General features: G+C 45.0%; 2 protein-coding genes across 2 annotated transcripts; one reads left to right on the plus strand and one right to left on the minus strand.

Moving 5' to 3' along the window:
- Positions 1 to 2: 2 nt before the first annotated feature.
- elof1 (elongation factor 1) lies at positions 3 to 2877 on the minus strand. Its single transcript, XM_080512158.1, has 4 exons — positions 2813 to 2877; positions 1159 to 1281; positions 1015 to 1085; positions 3 to 735 (listed from the first exon to the last, which is right to left on the minus strand). The coding sequence occupies exons 2-4, from the start codon at positions 1272 to 1274 to the stop codon at positions 671 to 673; spliced, it is 252 nt and encodes an 83-aa protein (XP_080368284.1). The 5' UTR covers positions 1275 to 1281; positions 2813 to 2877; the 3' UTR covers positions 3 to 670.
- Positions 2878 to 4754: 1877 nt separating this feature from the next.
- tmem205 (transmembrane protein 205) lies at positions 4755 to 9105 on the plus strand. Its single transcript, XM_080512153.1, has 4 exons — positions 4755 to 4846; positions 6075 to 6181; positions 6278 to 6441; positions 7104 to 9105. The coding sequence occupies exons 2-4, from the start codon at positions 6082 to 6084 to the stop codon at positions 7404 to 7406; spliced, it is 567 nt and encodes a 188-aa protein (XP_080368279.1). The 5' UTR covers positions 4755 to 4846; positions 6075 to 6081; the 3' UTR covers positions 7407 to 9105.
- The last annotated feature ends 13053 nt before the right edge of the window (positions 9106 to 22158 follow it).

The following is a 22158-nucleotide window of genomic DNA, read 5'->3' on the forward strand; positions in this document are numbered from 1 at the left end:
AATCAACAACCGCCTTTATTTTTTTTTTTGTTTTTTTGTCATTTTCAGCACCTCCAAAAATACACCAAAGCAGCATCGTAGAAATACATGGTAGAGTTTTTAAAAGGGAAATAAAATCCAGCACTAGAATTGCTTAATGTGTTATGAAACGGGTTTGATTGGTCGGAATATAAGACGATTGGGGGGAAAAAAAAAACACTTTGTGGACATTTTGTGTTTACATGATGGGGTTTTTACACTATATAAAATCTACAAAGATGGTCGAGTGGGTCGTTGTGCGTAATACCAGCTGAATCTTCAACATTTCATGAAGGGGGGGGGGGGAAGTTTTATATTCAGACGAATTTGAATACTTGGACGATAATCGAATGCCAGCAGGGAATACGAGATTTGCTTTTCGACATAATTACACAAGTCTGATCGGGGAAAACAACAGCATCTTGACACAAGATAAGAAAACATTTAATGGACAATTTAAAAACGAGGAGGCGACGACGACTCCGGCCCAGCCAGAGGAACCATTCAGATCGGACGGGGGTTAAAAAAACATAAAAGAAAGGAATGTTTGGCTACCGTGCGCCAGCTCAACAGGAAGTGATTCACTGGGGCAGAGAGTGAGGTCGGAGAGTGTGTGTTGGGGGGGGGGGGGGGGGGGGGGTGTTAGACTATACTACTGGTTGGCTGATTCACAGGCATCGATCCAGTCGCTGTAAACGTCCACCGGCTCCGACAGATCTGTGAGGAGAAGGGGGGGAGTGAAGGAACATACATGGATGGAGAAGTAAAAAAAAACCTCCAAAACCTTAATCCTTTGCAACCCGACAGTTTCTTATTTTTTCAATGGAAATCCAGTGATAGATTTCACCAATTAGGAGACGTTTTACACTATAAATGACAAAAAAAAGTGTGATTATTGTCTATTTTGTTCTGAACATGCATAAATGCCACGTAAGAATGTATTTAAAGCTAAATTAAAACCCTTGTCTGGTGAGGATGACGTTCCAAAAAGGATACAGGTGATAGGCGTCTGGAACTCCTCCAAGCAGACGCTGCACGATATGATTCCCGTGTTGCGAGTCCGTTCCCTGAAAAACACCCGAGTTCAGTGGCGGCTCGTCGGGGGCGTTTGAGAAACGGCGCGTACGCGCGGCGACTTACATTTTGACGTCGCAGGATTTCTCGTGGTTGCAGAAGGGACACGTGAACTGGGTGTCCAGGTTGCCCGTCATCTTTTTCTTGGGCGGAGGCTTCCTCTTGGACTTTCTGCGTCCCATTGTGTCCCTGCAGGGGAGAGTGAACCGAATTAATTCACGGAGACGCTAATGATCGGACACACGAGGTCAAAGGGGTCACGTGACGACGTCCGAGGTCAGACCAGTCGCCTCCACGTAATCTAGTTTCGAGGTCACAAGGGGGGCTGGAGTCGCTTCCAGCCGACAACAACCTGCAGGAATCACCTTGAATGAAGCAACTTTGTCAACTAAGACAAATGAAAAGCACCCGTTGGTCCCTCCGTGAGATGGCGCAGCAGTTTCTTTTTAGTCTCATACTCGGCATTTAATATTTAGAAGTAATGCAAACAGCACGGGGAAAACATGCAGACTAAGAAAGGCTTCCAAAGTAGGAATCAAACCCAGCTATCATGTTGTTTACGCGTGCGATTTAAACATTACACGGACACAGTGGGACCATGTGAAAGCAGTGTGCGTCGTGCCAAATTTCCCTATTACTGTTCAATCATATTATTATGGTTACTTTTGTTCCATAAACACAGCAAAATATTGTTCGGGAGTTATAACTATTTTCTAAAACTGCATTAATACAGTTTTGGGATTTAAAAACAGCATGCAACAGCATTCGGAAAAGCTTCAAAATAATAATCCCATAATAATAATTCCACATGCATTGGATTGCATGGGTCCCTGCATGTGCAGACTGTTGTGAATATACTTTAGGCCCATTCATAAAAAAAAACGCCAGTGAGACTACAGAGTGAAATTTGTAGTATTTTGGTTGTGGGTGTGGCCACGACGCCACAAGTGTAAACATGTCCCAACACGAGAGGAGTAAACAACTACAAAGACACGCGTAATGATGAAAAGCATCTAAAAATGTGGTCAGGAATGAATGAAAACAGATCTCTGTGTGTGCGTGTGTGTGCGTGTGTGGGGAGGGGGTTCCACTGCCCGGTGCTTCGGGATAAGTGGTTTCCCTGTTAACTGGTGACCGACTTCCTCTAGCTTTCCTTGCTGCTCGTAACAGCCGATGTTTAAAACGCAACAGAAATCCATACCTGTCCGGGCGAACGCCATTTTAATCCCATTTACAATAAAGTTTTGAAGTGTCCGACCATTTCTGAGTCTTATTTATCATCTGCTGTTACACGCGAAACGGACGCGAAAGGAAGTCAGTCACCAGTTAACTGGGTATCCAGAAAATCCGAAACACCGGGGAGCACTGTTAAATTGTACATCCGTGCATCCATCGCCATCATTTATAACCAAACAGCACAGCTCATTATCTTTTTAACTCTGTCACACATACACATCAATAATCATTTATTATTTACAAGCGGATTCATCCCTTTAAACACCTTCAATAGCGACAAAGAGGCGCTGACTGATACTAAAAGCGCCAAAATGCTACTACTACTTGCTAGCAGCTAACACGCTAACAGCCGTAAGAATCGATGGATCACAGAAAATGAATACAAATCGCGAATGTGGCGGAGCAGAAAATCCACAGGGAGTGACCGGGTTCCGTGTTTCTCCACGGTGTATCCAGATACAGAGCTACAATCTTGTAATCTTACGTCTACGATGGTTCCAGCGACGGAGGATGCTGTGCTTTATACGACTGTCCCCGAACGCAACGTCTGGCCGAGGCCACTTCTCATTGGTCAGTTCGGACCGTACTGGGCGCTTGATTGGTCAGGAAAAGTATCAACTCCCGCCCCCAAAAGAGGTAAACGTGCAAGAACGGATAAAAACAACCCGAATACAAATGCAGTTAAAATACTCAAAAGCAATTATAATCACATAAGGTGCTTATGGCTAATATGTGTCAATGTATACATTTTAACTACAGAAATGAATGCGTTTCTATCAAATCAGAAGAGATTTTAACACTTTATTTAAAAGAAAATGGCATCAAAATACTACATGCTTGCAAATATGCCTTTTAAGTTAATTTATGACATGGAAACTGCTCACCTTCATGTCAGTCTCTTTACAGACGTCACTATTTACATCACTATTTCTTCTGTGTGTTTTCTTCTGTGTTTTGTTTTTGGGTTTGTTTGTTTTTTTTGGCTCATTTCTCCTACAGTATAAAAACGTACAATAGAGTACAATAATTCCGATGAATATAAGATGATTGAATTTGCTGTGTGGTTAAATGTCCACAGTAATGCCTTTAAAACCTGCTGATCAGGAAGGATTTGCACGAACTCAGACATACCTGCTGGATTCTGTAATTTGTCAGCGAACTGAATGACGTCAACCTCGGATGTGTTTTACAATGCAAGTTCCTAGCAGAGTACCAGGGGAGTACCTATCCCTCTGGTACTCTGATACATTTGTATGTGTCCTGGTGTGCTCCATATTCTTACCATTCTCATGATGTCACAACGTTTGGGGCCATGTGGGATCTGAAAATGTAATTCTTCAAACTTCCTCTCTTACCAGTAGGTGGCGCTGTGACTATGAATGGATATTAGCCTACAGGTGTGTTCAGGGCAGCGCTGTAATGACCCACGTTAGGTTCCAGGGAGATTGCAGCATGCAGAGCAGAGTTAGGCATCAGTTCCTGTATCTCCTTGCTCTATTGAATGCACATATACATTATTGTAGCTGTTGTAAATAACCATATTTATTGCCATATGCACTCCACTCTCTGGCCTGCTTCATCAAATATTAATTTGTTTGATATTCCAAGCTTGTATTTTACAATTGTGTAAATAGTTCACAAGTCATGACTAATGAACACTGGCGTTTTAGAGTCCACACAGTGAAAAACATACAGAATTATAGACGCTATGAATTATTAATGCATAAGGACGTAGTGAATAATACATTTAACAGAGGAATGATTGGAATAGAAAAGAAATCCAGCAGGATAAAGAAACAAACAAACAGCCCAAGGCTGTTTAATAAAGACTGCATATTTTATGAGACGGACACACGTTTTTAGGACGTGTAATCTTTTTCCAATTACTTCATTCAGACACAAGGTAGTTCATACTGCATTATGTGCATCATGAAGCATGCCATAGAAAGAGCAGGGATACATTCAAACAAAGCAATAAGTAATGCATTCAAAGGGGATTGAACAAGTTAAAAAGTGTATTAAGATAAGAAAGGGTAAGGGAAATCCTGATCACATAATAGTGTTTTAGATTATTTAATTCATAGTGGTAAATACGCAATCCTTCTGTTGGTTCGTTTGTTTGTTTAGCATTTTCCTCCGACATTCATGTGCTCTCACACAGGTTTTGAACACCAAAGTTGTAAAATAAAACCTCAAACTCGATACTGTAAATGCGCATTCGGTTGCGGAGCCCAAGTAGGCGGGACTATTGATGTAAACAATCCCATATAGCCAATTAACAGCGACGCATCCATTTGGCGTGAGTTTGATTGGTTCATCTGTTACAAAGAGGCGGGGCTTGTTGTCATGGACGGGACGAGAAACGTAAACATCCCAATCTTCAGTTGAGCGTGAATCTGATTGGTCTGCCTGTTCTCGAAGGGCGGGGCTTGTGTTTATGGCAGGACGCGGTTGAACCTTGCACTGTGCCGTCGTTTATTTTAATTTTCTCCGACTAACGCGGGAGTCAAGCAAACAGGTGAGTCGGTATTTGTGTAAACATGTTTTGTTTCGATGTGATCCGTCCAGGAGGAATCTAGAAATGAGGGCAGAAGCGCCGTTTGTTGGCTCAAAACTGTTGCTACTCGTGTTAGCTCGCAGGCTAAAGGTGGTTAGCTTCCGAGCTAAACGAGTGGAGTTTCGCCACTTTACCGTCCTGACTTCTGCTAACCCTTCTGGTTTTAACCAGTTGTTACGTGGATCGTGACGAGAGATTATTTCCTGACTGTATTGGCCCGGCCTTATCTCTTTCTCTGGACTTTATCAGCGCTGCTGCACATGTGCAGGATCAGCCTGCAGTGACACTTTATCTCCAAAGTCTTCTTCTTCTTCTTCTTCTTCTTCTTCTTCTTCTTCTTCTTCTTCTTCTTCTTCTTCTTCTTCTTCTTCTTCGTTGTTTCTAAAGTCTGAATTACAAGAAGATCAAATCAAAACTGAATAAGAGGAAAGAAGCCTGTTGTGAAATGCTCCCCATCAGTAAACATTGCAGGAATGGAAATAAAAAAAAATAAGAAATGGTGAATGAGCAACAAGCAAAAAAACAAAAAAAAAAACCAACTATTAACTAATTAAAAGGAGTTGATAAACAGTCAAAACATACCAATCCAATATGGACGTGATATAATTTAAGAATGTATTTATAAAGACAGCCAGAGGAAAGCGTTTTAAGTGTTTTTTCCAGAGTTCCAGACGCTTTGAGGCGCGACAAAGTGGTAAATAAAAGTCTATTGGGCTCCTCGTCCGTCAGAGTGAATGTCTGATTCTGAGAGTCGTGAAACAGGGTTATTATTAATAAATTCATCTGTACACCCCTATGTGTGTTTGTGGACTATTTAATAAATGAAACATGTCTGTGAGGTATTTGGATATATTAAGCTTTGTTAGATTCATCTCACTTTGCCAGTGTGGTTTTCCCCGTGACAAACTCTATACAGGAAACCTGTTGAATATCAGGATATTCTTGTTTCTCATTTTATGAATGCTCTAAAATCGGATTTACCGATATTCAATGTGTTCCTGTAAAACAATTTTGCTGCACATACCAGTGTGTTACTGGTATTTTGTATAAAAGAGTGTGATTATAACAAAATTAGTCTCTTTTAACCTCATAAAAATGAGCCTGCGTCACAGTAACATATGATTATATCTTGTTTACTGTCCCAGACTTGTTACTTGAACTAAATCGGTGTGGTTTTATTCTCTCGCAGCGCCGCGATGGCCACGGAGGGAGACCCGACCGCCTTGGTCAAAGTGCTGCACCTCCTGGTGCTCTCCTTCTCCTGGGGCATGCAGGTGTGGGTGTCCTTCATCGCAGGTAAGCGGGAGGAGTCACAGCTGCGAGGCACCGCCAGCTTTCCCCTCAGATCTAAACACCCCGTCCCCTCCACGTTTGACTCCCCCCCCCTCGCAGGCTTCGTCCTGGTGCAGAAGGTGACGCGTCACACCTTCGGCCTGGTGCAGAGTAAACTGTTTCCTGTGTACTTCCACTGCCTGCTGGGGAGCGCCGCCGTCAGCCTGGCGCTGTACGCCGTGTATCACCCCCGAGAGCTGCTGGACTGGCATGAGACTGTGCAGGTGAGAATCACACGACAGTGTCTGGAGATGTCTGTGTGTTCACAAAACTAGCAGCTATAGGAGAAGTTTTTAATAGTTTTTAATGGCGCCGGTTTACCAGTCCGCTGGGACCAGATGCTAATTTTAAGTAGCGAAATATCAAAACATCCATGTTTGGGTTTTTTTGACCGACAACATAGTAACAGATGCTTTTACTTTGCTGACTCGGCATCATCTCGACGTGTCTGTCAGGATCTGTGACAAGAAGCAGTGGAAACATGTGAGTGAGGTAAAAACATCCGTTACTACGGCGTCGGTTAAAAAAACAGAAACTAAAACGTGCATGATCATAATGCAGCCATCAAAACGTCGGTTTGTCACGTTTGTCTCTTGAAAAGTTCAAGGAATGCAATATAGGTTAAAAAATACAAAATAAAAAGAAGCATTTGAAGTAAATCGGCATCACTTTCCCAGAAGATCCTCATTTTTCCTTTTGCCTGTGGCTCGACTTCAAATCAATCACATTCTATTTTATCGGGCGTCATATACAACGCCGTCACTTCGAGGCACTTTTAGAAAAGGAGAAAAAATAAACTCCGCATGACGGCGGAAAGGAGAAAGTGGGTAGAAGCAGGAGGCCAATGGGGTGAAAGAGGCTCTGCACTTCACTCCCTTCTTTCCAGATGTGCCTGTACTTGGTGGCGCTGGTGGCGGCCGGCGTGAACGGCCAGTGGTTGGGGCCGGCGGCCACCCGGGTGATGTTCCAGATGAGGGAGGTGGAGCAGGAGCACGGCCTGGGCCAGCAGGTGGGCCTGGGCAGCCAGAAGGAGGCGTACGCCCAGCTCCGGGAGCGCGACCCCAAGTACAGGGTCCTGAAGGGCGCCTTCGGACGCTACCACGGCATGTCCAGCCTCTGCAACCTGGTCGGCTTCCTCTGCACCACCGCCAACCTCGTCTACACCGCCCTCAACCTCTCCACCATCTAGACCAGGGTTCTTCTACCTTTTTTGAGCCGAGACACACTTTTGTCTTTGGAAAACTCAGGAGGCACACCACCACCTGAAAATGTTAAAATGTGAAACTCTGTAGCCTCTATTAACAATATAAAGTCTTTCTCATCAAAGACATCAAAGTCATTCTCATCAAAGACATCAAAGTCATTCTCATCAAAGACATCAAAGTCATTCTCATCAAAGTTTTATCAACAGGAATCCAGTAAATCCAGAAAGCAAGGACTTTTTTTTAATAGTGCCTCCCTCAGTGTGAAACCTGGACCTGATGGATGAAGAGCTGAGATCCTGGTTTTCAAAAACTTCTCCATCACTGTCACTGACACAGTACTTTGATACAAGATGGTAGCAGGAGGTGGAGATGAACCACACTGACGTCTGTCACTTTACATTTCACCGGCAAAGTTCTGTGCTGCCCTCTAGTGGTGAAGAGTATTTATACATGATTACTCTGCAACACAGTTGTTTTTTTTAGAACAAAATGTGAAATTGGTCTAAAGAATGACGACTTTTCTCAGAGTTTTCTCTTGTTTGTGGTTTGAGCCATTTAAAAAAAAAAAATTATATTAAAAAAAATCTCTTTTTCAAGATATTAATAGCAAAATAACTTTTATTAATGTGGTTTTACTCTTAAAAGCAAAAAAAAGCAGCTTGGATAAAAATAGAATAATGTGATGTGCTTGTAGTATTTATACATGATTACTCTGCAACACACTGTCGCTGTGAGAGCAAATGTTTTTTTGAGAAAAAATGTGAAATGTGATAATTTCCCGCGGCTCAGCTGACGACCTGGAGGAAACACCAGTGTGCCGCGGAACAGCGGTTGTAAAACACTGGATTAGAGGAGGGTCACGTGGTGAAGGGACCAGACTTTCACCCTCCACGGTGATTTTCCATTGGAGGCCTGAGGGCAACAGTGCAGGTGCATCTAAATAAAGACAATGCAATGAAATTAATTCGCATATTTCGATTCAAATAATAATAATTCCACATTTTCTTTGATTGAGTCGACATAAAATGATCAATTTTTAAGCATTTTTGTGTTTTACGCTTTATAATTTGACCTTCTATGGCACGATAATAAAAAAAACCAGACGTCTCAAAGTATTAGAATATTAGAATATATTATATCTCGTCTGATAAGAGGCTATTTTTTTTATTTTTATCACAGTGCTGGAAACCGTTCAGTTTATATTGAGAAAACATTGACTTTGCACTGATATTCTAGTTTTAAGTGATGCACCTGTACACAAGTTGAAAGAAAACTACAGGAGACAAAATGAATTTAATCACAAAACCTTTTAAAGTGTCAGGATCAGAAAACTGGATGATTGTGTCTTAATAGATGATTTTTTTTTTTCATCTCAACACTTTTTAAATGATGTGAATCTCAAAAATGAATAGCTGGAAAAATAACATTTATTAGTTTCCTTCTAAAAGTCTAACAACTATATCAATTGTATAAAGAGGAAAAAAGAATAAAAATATATTTTTTGAGCAATTCCGTGCTCCTCCAGCAGGGGGTGCTGTTCAGACATAAAAAAAATTTACATTCACTTTTGAACACACTTTTTACTTGAATGCTCTTTTGGAATAATGTAAGAGAAATGTATTTTAAATGTTGCCTGCACTTTTACATTAACACCAACTGTGACATTAAACAAAGTGCCTGTGATTCTATTGGAGTCGTCACGTTTCTGTAACTTTATCTAAGTCCCAGCTGGAAACCGACAGTTGAATGTTCTCACATTAAAATCGACGGACAAAACCTCAAACACACGTTTTATCGCAGGCTGAGTAAATAAATCAATGGTTTTCCTGCACTGGGTGTGGAGTTGAGAGAATAAATGTACAAATCCCTTTGGCCTTTACATTCATGCTGCAGCTTCTACATCACGTTGAACCATGTGAGCCTCCGTCAGTTCCTGGTCGCTGTGGCTTCAGGAAATCCAACCCCTTAACAGAGAAAACAAGTTTCTCCTAATATGGAAGATTAGATCAGTGTTTTTCAACCTTTTTGAGCCAAGGAACACTTTTTGTTTGGAAAAACTCTGGAGTCACACCACCACCACCTGAAAATGTTAAAAAGTTAAACTGTGTAGCCTCTATTAACAATATAAAGTCTTTCTCATCAAAGTTTTATCAACAGGAATCCAGTAAATCCAGAAAGCAAGGACTTTTTTTAATAGTGCCTCCCTCAGTGTGAAACCTGGACCTGATGGATGAAGAGCTGAGATCCTGGTTTTCAAAAACTTCTCCATCACTGTCACTGACACAGTACTTTGATACAAGATGGTAGCAGGAGGTGGAGATGAACCACACTGACGTCTGTCACTTTACATTTCACCGGCAAAGTTATGTGCTGCCCTCTAGTGGTGAAGAGTATTTATACACGATTACTCTGCAACACAGTTGTTTTTTTTACAACAAAATGTGAAATTGGTCTAAAGAACGACGACTTTTCTCAGAGTTTTCTCTAAAGCTTTTCTTTTGTTTGTGGTTTGAGCCATTTAAAAAAAATTATATTAAAAAAAAATCTATTTTTCAAGATATTAATAGCAAAATAACTTTTATTAATGTGGTTTTACTCTTAAAAGCAAAAAAAAAGCAGCTTGGATAAAAATAGAATAATGTGATGTGCTTGTAGTATTTATACATGATTACTCTGCAACACACTGTCGCTGTGAGAGCAAATGTTTTTTGTAGAAAAAATGTGAAATGTGATAATTTCCCACGTCACACCTGACTGTATCTCGCGGAAACACCAGTGTGGTTGGAAAAACACTGGATTAGAGGACCAAAATAAAACACACACGTTAGAGTTTTAGTTGTTTTCCACTGAAAGCTTCAGAAGTGAAATCGTTTTGTGTCGGAGGAAGAAGAAGAAGAAAGACGTTTCTATGTGAGGAATTCCTCCCTTCTGAGGGAAACTCCAGGAAGTGAGGAAACCTGGAGACGTCTTCCTCCGTCCCTCACCAGGAAACCACTTTCTGTTGTTGTGACGCCCATCGTGTGGAAAAGCAGCGACGCCGCAGAGCGTCCCTGCAGTAATATGTCGTGTTCAATTAATTATGAGTCTCGAGGTGCTTCGGTTCCGCCGCCTCCAATGTGGAAATGTGGAGATTATTTGTGGTGGTGTGAGCTGTGTGACGGATGAGGGCATTAATAATGAAATAAAATTAAAAATAAAAACCCTGCAGATTGTAGCATTTATCAAAGAAATGATCTGATACAGACGTTATCCAGATAAACTCTTAATCTCTTTAATGTGCAGCAGAAAAACAAAACTCTTACAGCTCATGAAGAGGAGCAACAACATGACGGTATGAAGGAATGTTTGGATTGAAAGAGACAAGAAGGAATTAACCTTGTTGGACTCACGTCAGGAAACATGTAGTCTGTTTATTTAGAAGTTTTGAAAATAGTTGCATGATTTTCGTTGTTTGTCACGTCGCTGGAAAACACTACAATGTTAGACTTTCTCTTTAAACTCATTGTTTTTCCTCTTTCTTTGCGTGTTTGAAATAAAGATCAATCAATCTAAAACCCAGACTTTAGTCGTGTGTGATGTAAATGTCAAAAAAGGAAAAAAAAAGTCATTTATTAGAGTAAAAATGTATTGAAGTATAGAGTAAATAAAACTGCGATTGAGACAAAATGTGATCGTGTTATAGCCGATTGTTAATCTTTCAGTTTGCAAGGTTTATTAACGTCATCGATCTCTGTGGGTCTGACATATCTATTAAAAACACTCCTTCTCTTTCTTATTTGAATCTTATTTCCTAATTTACATCAGTTTATACGAAGAACAAACTCAGCTTTGAAACCGTGTGTTTTCACCGAAATAACTTCATTTCACTCTCTGCTTCTCGTTCTTCTCTTTTCTTTACATTTGAATGGCGATTCCTTCCCAAAGACCAAGAAGATTAAAAATTAAAGCAATTCTTCCCTACAATTGAGAATGAAGAGTCTTTGTCTTTGAACCAAATGCTGTGGAGACGCGGATGAATAAATGAACAAATGTGACGTGAGTAAAGGTTGTAAATATGAGTAACATGTGATTTTAATTGAAAGAGATCGTGTCATTTTGTGAAACAATAATCAAGTGTCATATTTATCGAGCAATATGTCCCACGTTGTCTTTGTATTGAGTTCGTTTATGCTTAATACAGCTTTATTTATAATATGGCTGTATTCTTATTGTTCCGGTTTTTTTTTTAAATTGCTGTAAAGCGACGATTGATGGAAAAAAAAAACCGATTGTTTGATTGATTCTGACTCTGTTAAAGTTAGATTTTCTTGTTGTTGTGTTGTGGGTTTTTTTTAATGCCTGTGTGCGTGGTTGTTTTTAAGCGCGTGCAGGAGGAGCGCTCGCGCGCACGCGCGCAGCTGGAAGCCCCTGCTGCGCCCGTCAGCTCTGTACACACACCGAGATCCGGGAGCTCGAGCCCCGCAGCACGGGAACGAGCAGGAAGAGAGGCGCGCCGGTCCCGCTGCTGCTGCTTCTGCCGCTGAGAACAAGGAGGGTTTTCCAGCCGCACTTTGTGAGGATTTGTTCCACATTTTTTTTTTTTTTGCCCCCCCCCCCCCCCAAAGAAGAACGGAGCGGAACGAATCTGCGCTCTTCCGCAAAACAAGGTGAGTTTCGTGGATCCAGCTTGTCCTCGCGCCGCCGCTCACTTCCTTTCCTTCGCGTCCGGAGCGTCAGACTAACTCACGTTTTCCTCCGTTTCAGTGTTTGTCTTGTGGTTGTTTGTCATTTTGCATACATTTTTTTTTTTTTTTTTTTTTTTCTTTGTATGAACATGTTGAACATTTGCCCTTTTATAATAGCGGGTGTTCGCCTCAGGACGGACCCTGGTTCGAGTCCAGGTTGGACTTTCTGTGGTTCGTTCATCAGCTTCCTCACATTAAAATAAATAAATAGAATATATATATATATTTCTTTTTCACAAAAATTAAGCACCATATCGAGCCATGTCGTCGTCATGTCAACGTTACGCCGTCATCATGTCATCGTCATGTCATCGTCACGTCGTCGTTATTATTCTCATAATTCTAGCTTTAAACTAAAGTCAGAATTCTGAGAACAAACGTCAGAACGCAGGTTTCTCCCCACAGTGGCCCTGATCCTCTTCCGTAGAAAACAAACTATTAAACTGTATAATAATCGGTGTATCTACTTGTGGCAGTGTGTCGTTGTAACTTGGTGGGAATCACGGAGGAGAGATTCAATTCAACTCAACTTCATTGACGCGGCAGGAAACGACACATTTCTTCTTTTAGCAGAGGAAAAAAACCAAACAAACTCACGGGAACAAGCGATTATTTACATTTACATTTATTTGCGACTGTGGAAAAGAAAAAGTGGAGGTGAAGAAGTCCGGGGAGGCGGGGCAGTGGAGTCTTGGACTCCGTCTCTTATGTGTCCAAGGAACCTTGGAGAGTCAACAGTCAGAGTTCCAGGTCCCGGGTGTTGCTCTCACAGTCGTCCATGTGGTCGCGGTACTTTTGTTCCAGCTTCTCAAAGACCCGCAGCACCTCATCGAGGAGGTCCTCTTTCTTCTCAGACATCTTCTCATTCTCTTCTCTTTCTAACTGGAAACTCTTTTCCAAGGCCTGGACCTCCTCCTCCTTCCGTTTCAGCAGTTTCTCCTTGTCCTCCTCCAAACTGCTGACCTCTGAACTGAGCTCACTGACCTTCTGCTCAAACTCCGACCGCAGGACAAACTTGTGTTCCCCGGCCTCCTCCAGCTGAGTGACCTCCACCTGCTGGAGCTGAGCCTCGGCTCTCTCCAGTTCCACCCTGGTGCTCTCCAGGTCGGTCCTGGTGCTCTCCAGTTCCACCCTGGTGCTCTCCAGGTTGGTCCTGGTGCTCTCCAGGTTGGTCCTGATGGTCGTTACATCGTCCTTCAGTTCCTGCACTTCGTTTTTCAGGTCCTCGCACTCGGTCTCCTTGAGTTCCAGGTCATTGATTTTGTCGTCTCTCTGCTTTAACTTCCCCTCATTTTCTTCTCTTTCTAACCGGAGACTCTTTTCCAAGGCCCGAACCTCCTGAACCTTGTCTCTCAGCCGTTGGTCCTTGTATTGGAGTTCAAAGTGCCACTGTACTTGTTTCATCTCCAAAGCAGCCTTGGACTTCTCTAGTATATCCTGGGACATCTCTAGGTTGGTCCTGATTTTTGCTAGACCGTCATTCATGTCCTGCACTTCCTTTTTGAGGTCCTTGCACTCGGTCTCCTTGAGTTCCAGGTCACTTTTGAGGGTTTCCACATCCAACTGTTCTTGTTTGGACTCCAGAGCAGCCTTGGACCTCTCTAGTTGATCCAGGGACGTCTCCAGGTTGGTCCTGGTGCTCTCCAGGTTGGCCCTGATGGTCGTTACATCGCCCTTCAGTTCCTGCACTTCCTTTTTGAGGTCCTCGCACTCAGACTGCAGGGCGGATTTCTCCTCAGCTGCCTCCTTCAGCTTGGTTTCCATCGTCCTCTCCAGTTGGGCCTTGGACCTCTCCTCCTCAGCTATGGACTCCTCCAGGTGATCCAGGGACGTCTCCAGGTTGGTCCTGATGGTCGTTACATCGCCCTTCAGTTCCTGCACTTCCTTTTTGAGGTCCTCGCACTCGGTCTCCTTGAGTTCCAGGTCATTCGTGAGGGTTACCACTTCCAATTCGAGCTTGTGAGTGTTGGTGACACAGTCCTGTTTGTAGTCATCGTGCAGCTCTGCCTGATGACACATGGTGAACCACAGCTCATTGATTTCCTCGTCTTTCCCCTGCAACTTCCTCTCATTTTCTTCTCTTTCTAACTGAAAACTGTCTTCCAAGGCCTGAACCTCCTCCCCCTTCTGTCTCAGCAGCTTCTCATACTCGTCTTTCAGACTGGAGATGAATGAAGAAAGTTGACGGACTTTCTCCTCGTACTCAGACTGCAGGGAGGATTTCGACTCAGCTGCTTCCCTCAGCCTGGTTTTCATCGTCCTCTTCAGTTTGGCCTTGGACTCTTCCAGTTCGTCCTTGAACTCTTCCAGTTCGGCCTTGGTCTCTTTCAGTTCGGCCTTGGACCACTCCAGTTCGGCCTTGGACCTCTTCAGTTCAGCCTTGGACCTCTCCTCCTCAGCTATGGACTCCACCAGTTGATCCTGGATTGTCTCCCAGTAGGTGCTGGCGGTTGTCACATCCTCATTCATTTCCTTCAGTTCCTTCTTTAGATCGCCACACTCTGTCTCCTTACTGTCCAAGGCACTTTTGAGGGCGTCCACTTCTAACTGAAGGTCATCAGTTTTCTCCTCACAGTCGCCCATGTGCTCTTGGTACTTTTGTACCCGATTATGATAGGCCTGCAGCAGCGGAGCCATTTGTTCAGCTCTCTCCTGTAACCTCGTCTCAGTTTCTTCACTTTGTGACTGGAGACTCTTTTCCAAGGCCTGAACCTCCTCCTCCTTGTCTCTCAGCAGCTTCTCATTCTCGTCTTTCAGACTGGAGACGACTGCAAAAAGTTGACTGACTTCCTCCTCGTACGCAGACTGCAGGGCGGATTTCTCCTCAGCTGCTTCCTTCAGCTTGGTTTCCATCGTCCTCTCCAGTTGGGCCTTGGACTCTTCCAGTTCGGCCTTGGACTCTTCCAGTTCGGCCTTGGACTCTTCCAGTTCGGCCTTGGACCAGTGCAGTTCGGCCGTGGCCCAGTGCAGTTCGGAGTTGGACCTCAGCAGTTGGACCTTGGACCTCTCCTCCTCAGCTATGTACTCCTCCAGGTCATCCACGTACGTCTCCAGGTTGGTGTTGACGGTTGCTACATCCTCATACATTTCCTTCAGTTCCTTCAGTTCCCTCTTTCGATCGCCACACTCCGTCTCCTTACTGTCCAAGGCACTTTTGAGGACGTCCACTTCTAACTCCAGAGCTCCGACCCGGCTGCTCAACTCCTCCTCCTCTTTCAGCAGCTTCTCATCGTCCTCTTTCAAGCTGCAGACGACTGGAGGAGGCTGGCCGAGATCCTTTTTGCACTGGCAATGCTTTCCCGATCCGTCTTCAACTCTGTCCTCCACCTGAGTGTCCACTTCCCCCTCCAAGTCCCCTTTGGCCCCCTCCAGAGCTCGGGCCAGTTGTTCGTGGTCTTCCTCCACGCTCCTTAATCGACGCCAGAGCTTCATGTAATTCTCCATCTGGTCGTTGCTCAACGTTCTGTAAAAGCTGAGCTCGTTTTTCAATTGTTTGATTGCATCACAACTGCGTCCCGCAGTCGTCTGCTGTGCGCTTTCCATTCCTGAAGTAAAATCCTGCAACATGTTTTGACTTGTAACTCGGAAAACTCGTAAAATTGGTAAAATTGGTAAAACTCGTAAAACTCCTAAAACTCGTAAGTAAAGCTGCTCTCCACTGCAATATTGTATCGATCTGTCTCTGACATGAACTGAACACCTCTGGAACCTCGTGGGCTTTTATACCTGCGGACATCAAAGCCATCATGTTCACAGGACATCATAACATGATCCAAGGCTTTCATGTTCACAGGACATCATAACATGATCCAAGGCTTTCTGTTCACATGACATCATAACATGATCAAAGGCCTTTCATGTTCACTAACAAGGCACAACATGATCCACGGCTTTGATGTTCACAGTGAGCCTTCATGTTGTGGGTTGTCACGGCAACAGGTACAAGGGCGACTGCAGACACACAAAGCTGCGTTGTTTTCAGCATTTCTGATGTTCCCATGTAAACGGATGTCATTTTCAAAATGTGGGAAAACTTTTCTGAAACAATAAAAGAATAATATCTTTGTACTGGAAAAAACTGTACACGGGGCCTTTACCTCCACTAATCCAGATTATAGAGCATCTTCTTCTATATAGTTTCAGATTACGGGTCAATAAAGTGACATCTGGTGGTCGTAGATGGATTATCAGGGCCAGTCCCCCCCCCCCCCACACACACACATTATGTCCTACAGTAAGTACACAATCAGAATCCAATGTAAGGCCTCTACTATGCACCAGTACTTCATCCACACCAGCTGAGCAGCTTCACCGTCACTATTAAAAAAAAGACATTGGGAAATACTTTTTTCTGTATTTACTTGATTCCTGTTGATAAAACTTTGACGAGAAAGACTTTGTATTGTTAATAGAGGCTACAGAGTTTAAATTTTAACATTTTCGGCTGGATTAAATCATCCTGCTGTAAAATGCCGACGAAGCCTTTGATCGTCTGAGTTTCTGGTGTCGATCTTCTTCTGCTCACAAGTGGAAAAGTTCCCTGAAGCAATTGATTCCACACAGATTTCAGAATCACTTTTTAATTATAAAAAAAAAACGAAAAAATCCTTTCCCACCAGTGATTAAAACACATTTTGATAAATAAATCACACGAGGAGCCAAAAAAACCAACAAAAAAGTTTGATTTAGTCCAGAAAATACGGTAAATCTACAAACTAACTTTGGGGGTTTTCAGGTTTCGTCAGTTTCTTCCTTCTGAACCAACAGTTTGTCCCGAACTCTTCCCCTCTTTCACTCCATCCCTCCATCCCGGTTCTCCGGGATGACTTGGCAGCGTTCTCCTCCCTCTCCGCTTGAGTGTTTTTAAATGCAGCCAAGAAATAACAAACAAGACTGTTATAATAGAGAACGACACACACACACACACACACACACACACACACACACACACACAGTTTGCATGTTCTTCTTTTGCACGTGTCGCCTGTTTTCCCACTCCTCCAACACAACTATGCATTTGGGGGAATTCAGAGCTCTCGGTAGGATGAACACAAAGGTGTGACCAGTGTCTGTGGCGGGCCTCCGGGCCCCGGCTCCCCGGGGGGCCTCTGGGCCCCGGCTCCCCGGGGGGCCTCCGGGCCCCGGCTCCCCGGGGGGCCTGGTTTGGATGCAGCGACGAAGAAGATGGATCTCTACGCCCCAATCCTCCGGGGGTTTCACCGCCTCTCCTGTCTCTGTCTCCGTCCTCCTGGTCTGATGGCCGAAGAGACGTGACAGCTAATCATTAGTGGTCATTTCCCGTTGGCCGCCCCCCCCCCCCCCCTCCCTCCGTCAGGCCCTGTGCACGGCGGTAATGGCCTCTATTTGTTTTGCTGATGAGATAATGACGCCCTGTTGTGCCACAAAGCGGCTCCCAGTCTCCTGTAGCCCGGAGGAGGAGGAGGAGGAGGAGGAGGAGGAGGAGGAGGAGGAGGAGGAGGAGGAGGAGGAGGAGGAGGAGGAGGAGGAGGAGGAGGAGGAGGAGGAGGAGGAGGAGGAGGAGGAGGAGGAGGAGGAGGAGGAGGAGGAGGAGGAGGAGGAGGAGGAGGAGGAGGAAGGCCAGCTGCACTCCACCACCTGAGGAGGAGGAGGGGGAGGAGGAAGAGGAGGAAGAGGAGGAAGGCCAGCTGCACTCCACCACCTGAGGAGGAGGAGGAGGAGGAGGAGGAGGAGGAAGGCCGGCTGCACTCCGCCACCTGAGGAGGAGGAGAAGGAGGAGGAAGAGGGGGAGGAAGAGGAGAAAGAGGAGGAAGGCCGGCTGCACTCCGCCACCTGAGGAGGAGGAGGAGGAGGAGGAAGAGGAAGAGGAGGAGGAGGAGGAAGGCCGGCTGCACTCCGCCACCTGAGGAGGAGGAGGAGGAAGAAGAGGAGGAAGGCCGGCTGCACTCCGCTGGAAGAGGAGGAGGGAAGAGGAGGAGGAGGAGGAGGAGGAGGAGGAGGAGGATCCCCGGCCTCTTTCGGGAAGCCTCCTGTCACGAGGCGACAGCAGGTGCCGACTCGGCGTCTGGTGGCGCTCCACCGCCGCTCCACCGCCGCTCCACCGCCGCTCCTCCGCCGCTCCTCCGCCGCTCCGCCGCCGCTCCGCCGCCGCTCCGCCGCCGCTCCTCCGCCGCTCCGCCGCCGCTCCGCCGCCGCTCCACCGCCGCTCCTCCGCCGCTCCACCGCCGCTCCACCGCCGCCTCCACCGCCGCTCCTCCGCCGCCCACCGCCGCTCCACCGCCGCTCGGCTGTGATTGCATGTTGTCGTTCAGACAAAGTTCCAGATGTGCTTGAAACGAAAACCAACCGCAAGGTGCCTGTTGTCAGGAGTTGGGTGAGCCCCCCCCTCACCCCCCCCCCCCCCCCCCCCCCGAGCTGCACAGTAAACACAGCCGACATGTGACTGGTTGACCCCCGGGCTCAGAGGCTTCGCGTCAGAAGAGAATAATTTCTGGGCTATACGTCCCATAAGCGCGCCGACAAGGTTCCTTCAGCCGTCTTGTGATTCAGGAATTCTCTTTTAACGTCTCCGGGGATTAAAAGGAACACGAGGGTGCAAAAGGGTTGAGTTCACCACAAAGGAGTAGTTTCTGCTTCAGGGTGGCACACGGGCCAGTTTTCTATTATAGTGGCATCATGGCCCTTTTAAATTTAAAGTTTAAAGGTTTTCTTTGTTGTTGAAAATCTATATTTTCCACGAGAAAGCAAACAATTACGACCAGAAATGACAATAATTCCCCCATAAAGTCAATTTTATTGAAACATTCTGCTGGAAAATACATTGAAAAGCTCGTTTTCCGTCGTAAAAGGCAGCATCACTGATATATTCAGAGATCTGTTAAAACAATCAATGTTTTCTTTGGAATTTTAACAAGAAACACTTTAATATTAAATTACTGCTGGATATTAAAAACTTAAGTTGTCTTAGAAAGTCATGATGCATTTAAACAATAAATCTACGTCTGGGTTAATCCACTGGTTCCTGCAGTCAAAATCTATATTGAACTTTCATTGCGCCCGACTTTCTTGTTGTCTTTTATTTTGACAGAGTCACAGCAGATCTTCCCTCTGTAATCCAATCTGTCACAATGACGGGAAGCTTTTAAAAGCTTCTGTCAAAAAAAAAGAATAAGAGATCAGTGATGCCAACAGAATATGATCAGTCCTGTTTTTGCTTTATTTTTTATTTTTTTGGAGTAAATATGGCAAAATAACATTTAGTGTATTTTCCAGCAAAAATATTATGAGGTTGTCATAAAAGGAAAAACGAAGCGTTTTCAAGATGGACTGATGAAGATGAGGCGTCGAGTTGGTATGTTCTTCCCACACACACACACACACACACACACACACACACACACACACACACACACACACACACACTAGTTTGGATGGATGAGCTCCTCCTCCAGGCTTCGTTAGTCTCAGTTAACGGCCCTCCTCTCCCTCCCCTGCCGGTGGTGGTGAGACACACCAGACGTCTCTCTCCGTCCTGCTCCGGAGGCCTCCATCTCTTTCAGTTAAAAGTGTGGCTGCCCTGCCCACTAATCGGGGGGGGGGGGGGGGGCTGGTCTCCACGGAGACGGGTCCCGGTGCTGCGAGTCGGCAATCCTCGCTCTCCCCTGCTTTCACACCCGGAAAGCTGCAGTGTTTGCATCAAGACGTCACTCCAGAAGGAGACAAACAGGAAGTGAAGGTTTCCCTGTAAAACACATTAATCTTGTAGTCGTCTTCCTTGTTGTCACACTCCCGTGATTATTATCCCCCGCCGTGGCCGATAGGCCCCGAAGGGGGATCTTGAAACAGTCTCCGTACGTACGTCCGTACGTCCGTTCGAACGTTTCTACCTATATCTCGGCAACCCCTGGGCCCACAGTGACCAAACTTCACATGTGGATACATCTCAGAGGGGGAAGGGATACTATGGTGACCTTGACCTAATTTGCATATTAAGTAGGTCACAGGGTCACGAAGTGCTTAAAAACACATTTTGGGCTCTGGAGGCCTAGGTTTTTGAGCTAGGGCTCTGAAATTTTGTACACACCTACTAGTACTCTGGGGACACCCTCCAGCATACCAAGTGACCTGACCTTGACCTTGACCTTGAAGATCGGTAGGGTCTGAAGTTTGTTCGCCATGGTTAACACAGTACATGTATTATCATATGAATGTTTCTCCTTCTTTCTCAGCAACCCCTGGGCCCACAGTGACCAAACTTCACACATGGAGACTCCCTGTGGGGGGAAGGGGTACCTTGACCTAATTAGCATATTAAGTAGTTCACAGGGTCACTAAGTGCATAAAAACACCTTTTGGGCTCTGGAGACGTATTTTGACATAGCTTATGAAGAAGACCTTTCAGATTCTACATAATAGATAATTATCTACTAGGACCCATGGAACACCCTCTAGTGTACCAAGTGTGCTGCCTTAGAGCTGGCTTTGTGAGAAAATATAAAGCCCTCCGGTGGGGGATTAGCCCAGCAACGGCCTTCTTGTTTTTTTCACGTCCAGCATTCCTCTTCCAGACCGGATTAACGGCAGGGGTCGAGCCAGGAGGACTTCAGTCGTAGACTCTCGTCTCTCCTTTTGGTTGAATTTAACGTCAAACAACCAGGCGGAGAACAAATCCGACGTAGAGACGACGCAGGGATGGTGCTGCCTTTTTTTTCTGGCCCCGCTGAACGTTGGACACGAGTAGAGTTGACGAGTACGGAGTCCCGGAAAGGTCAAATCAATCCAGCTTTTAAGGCGTTTACTTCAGGCGTCGTCGTTCTCATCATCTGGTGGCTTTCGCCTCGTCGTGACTCCTGGAACGCTGTGGAAACGTGTCGCGATGGATTCCAGTTTTAAAATGCTTTTATTTTTGTTTTATTTCTCTCATGATGGATGATTCGAACGTTCTCTGTGTTGGTTTTCAACAGCTGATATGGTTTTGACTGAGTTCCCTTTTAATTTGCCTCAAGATGTTTTCAAGTGTCACGCTATCGAGTCCTTCCGCTGCTCCTGTCAGCGACTCACGACGCCATCTGGTGGTCCGCAGCAGTACTGAAAGACGAAACGGACCACGTCGCAAAAACGTCTTTGTAATAAAACCTTAAATGAGGATTTGTCTCGTTCTGCGGATTATTTGACATCACATTAATTCTACATTCAGAAATGTAAGGTTTAACATCTTTTTGGCACGGTGAAGTTTATCCGACCGCTGAACCACGTTTCCTTCTGAGCTGCTTCCACTCGGCGGTGACGACTCTGAGATGAGGTTGTTTTGTTTTTTTTTTCTTTTTCAACAACAACATCAACACATTAAACCATAAAAGAACCGCCGCGCCCGATGCCTCCGACCTTCTCCGTGATGGATCGCAGCCGCGGAGCAATTTCCAGCAAATGCTTTACACCAGTGTTTTTCAACCGCGGCGCCGCGGCACACTGGTGTTTCCCCGAGATCTCGTTAGCTGAGCCGTGGGAAATTGTCCAATTTCACATTTTCTTCTAAAAAAACCTTTGCTCTCACAGCGACAGTGTGTTGCAGAGTAATCATGTATAAATACTCTTCGCCACTAGAGGGCAGCACAGAACTTTGCCGGTGAAATGTAAAGTGACAGACGTCAGTGTGGTTCATCTCCACCTCCTGCTACCATCTTGTATCAAAGTACTGTGTCAGTGACAGTGATGGAGAAGTTTTTGAAAACCAGGATCTCAGCTCTTCATCCATCAGGTCCAGGTTTCACACTGAGGGAGTCACTATTAAAAAAAGTCCTTGCTTTCTGGATTTACTGGATTCCTGTTGATAAAACTTTGATGAGAAAGACTTTATATTGTTAATCGAGGAGGCTACAGAGTTTAACATTTTAACATTTTCGGCTGGTGGTGTGCCTCCAGGTTTTTCCAAACAGAAAAGAGTGCCTGGGCTCAAAAGAGGTTGAAAAACACTGCTTTACACGACTTGCAATCTTTGTTTGACGGATTCCTCCGCCTCTCCTCCGCCCTGCAG

The sequence above is a fragment of the Blennius ocellaris genome, assembly GCF_963422515.1.
Source record: "Blennius ocellaris genome assembly, chromosome: 16".
Lineage (NCBI taxonomy): Eukaryota > Metazoa > Chordata > Actinopteri > Blenniiformes > Blenniidae > Blennius > Blennius ocellaris.